The sequence below is a fragment of the Austrofundulus limnaeus genome, unplaced genomic scaffold, assembly GCF_001266775.1.
Source record: "Austrofundulus limnaeus strain Quisiro unplaced genomic scaffold, Austrofundulus_limnaeus-1.0 Scaffold689, whole genome shotgun sequence".
NCBI lineage: Eukaryota > Metazoa > Chordata > Actinopteri > Cyprinodontiformes > Rivulidae > Austrofundulus > Austrofundulus limnaeus.
The window spans coordinates 196,007-198,431 of NW_013953091.1; the positions used below are offsets into that span (position 1 = coordinate 196,007).

A 2,425-nucleotide genomic window follows, 5' to 3' on the forward strand; every position below is an offset into this window, starting at 1 on the left:
GTTGTATGGCAATCATTTCTATCACAGATCAAATTATTTAACACTTGTGTTTTCATTTGACTTCAGTCGTTATTGAACACGTATATTTCTTACACAATAATGGGACACACATCTGAGGCAGTGGGGGTTCAGTGTCTTGCCCAAGGACACTTCAACATATGACTGAATAGCGGTGAAATCAGACCACCAACCCAAGTTTTTCCTGTATCCTCTGTTGTTTTCTCTGCAGGCTGTTATGTACTGTATGTTGGACGTAGAACCTTCAACCCAGTCTAAGTTCCAGAGGGATGGCAAACATTCAGGTTATCCATGCATTTCTCTCCATTAAGCTTTCCCTCAACCCTGACCACACTAACAGTTTCTGGTTTCCTTCAGACTCAATGTTTAGAACTGAGGTCAAACAGTTCAATCTTGGTTTCATTTGACCAGAGAATTATGCTCCTCAGACAGAGTCCTCCAAGAAGCTTAGGTCTAACTCAAGGGTGGGCAATCCTGGTCCTGGAGGGCAACTAACCAGCATGTTTTACATGTTACCCTGCTCCAAAAACACCTTTACCAATGGGTAATCACCCATTTATTCAAATCAAGTGTGTTGGAGCAGAGAAACAGGTAAAACATGTAGGACAGTGGAACTCCAGGACCAGGATTGCCCACCATTTGTGGTTGTCCTTCTGGAAGTTAGCCACCTCACCACAGAGGATCTCTGAAGCTCAGTCAGTGACCATCAGGTTCTTGGCCACCTCTCACTAAGGTCCATCTCCAGCCATGTCTCAGTGTGTTCAGCCAGCCTGCTCTTCAAAAAACTCCTGGTTGTGTCAAACTTTATTAATTTAAGAACCATGGAGGCCACTTGGGAACATTCATAGGAGCAGAATTTTTTTTTATAGCTTTCCCAAGATCTGTGCCTTGAAAGGATCCCATCCCTGAGCTCTGCAAGCTGTTCCTTTGACCTCATAGTTTGGTTTTTGTTCTATAAGTTAGGAGACCTTCTGTTTCCAGAAGAATCCTGCTGCAACATTCGTGATCAGGGTCTGAATATTTTGTGAACTTGCAGTGGCGGCTGTCCATTCAAGACCATTGCTTGTTATGTGGACTATTACTATCATGGAAACCTGTCAATCAAAAACTTTCCCAACTTCTAAGTGTTTCCTTCAGTCACCTTAAGAATGACATTATGTTGTACAATTTTAAACTAGTAGATGAAAACAAGTAACATGCAGTATTTAATGAACCTATACAAGTTCCCCAACACTTCAACAGAACACCTTCAACTCACAGTATGTAGGTAATGACTCCAATGCTCCTGGTGGGACAGAGACACAGGAAACGGTCAGTGGTTTTGATGAGATTAGCTGAATTCTGAAGCACAAAGTGGTGTTCAGAACAAAATTGAACCTATAGGTGCATTTCCACTGCGTGACCCAGAACCTTTTTTTCCCCTGACCCCAACTTTAGGAAACACTGGTAGGATCTAAACCCTTTCCAAATCACAAAACAAAACAGAAATGTTCCAGATAATTACAAAAGTTGCTACTACCTCCTGATCTGGGCTGTTTAGTCAATCCTGACACTAGATGTGTCCAAATTCAGAGGCTGGGTCCTTCGAAGGACCTGGTCTACCCGGTCTAGGTGGGCCGAATCCTTGGTAGACCGCAAAGACCGGAAAAAAGTGGCTGTGAATTTGGACGGTCTAGCCTCCCGTCCTTACCCCAGCCTATCAACAGCGACAATGTTAAACAGAAGCAAAACTAGATTGAAATTGGCAAAATATCAATAGCGTTATTAATATCACAAAACAACTAAATTAGCTTAAAGGCAATATTTGAAGAACTAATGGACCTGCCACAGGTACACATTTATTTTTCTATACCAGCTTGTTTAATTTCTGACAAGAATAATATTAAAGGGATCCTTGATTAGTTGTAACATTAGACTTTATTTGATAAACATTTATTTTAACTGTAAAATAAAGACTGTAAAAATACTGTAGGCTGTTTAATTTTGTGAATTTTTCAAAAATATATTTCAACACGGATGGAGCCATTTTATTTACATGCAAAGCATTCTGGGTAAATGATGACGTGGATACAGTATGTCCTCGGTGTGAGCGAGCTATATCCACCCTGAAGGTTAATCTTGGACAATATCTGATGATCGACTCTTTTAAATGAAGCCAGAGAGCGTTGACAGAGAGGAGAAGGTAGAAATGACTCATAAGGCAATATAGCATCAGTGCTAGCACAAAGGCTAAAGGCTAAGCTGAGGTTCTTCTTCCATGAAGCAGCTCTGTTGTCCTCCATCCATATTTTCAGTTACAGGCTGAGCTGAGTCATTTCTACCTTCTCCTCTCTGTCAACGCTCTCTGGTTTCATTTAAAAGAGCCAATCATCAGATATTGTCCAAGATTAACCTTCAGGGTGGATAT

At 41.1% G+C, this 2,425-nt stretch overlaps 1 protein-coding gene across 1 annotated transcript in view; it reads right to left on the reverse strand.

Annotated features, from left to right (window-relative positions):
* si:dkey-240h12.4 (death-associated protein kinase 2) overlaps positions 1-2,425 on the reverse strand; it is a 19,226-nt gene that overhangs the window by 6,291 nt on the left and 10,510 nt on the right. The window contains exon 7 of the mRNA XM_014027845.1: positions 1,277-1,303. Coding sequence (XP_013883299.1) covers positions 1,277-1,303 — 27 coding nt within the window. The remainder of the gene's footprint in view (positions 1-1,276; positions 1,304-2,425) is intronic.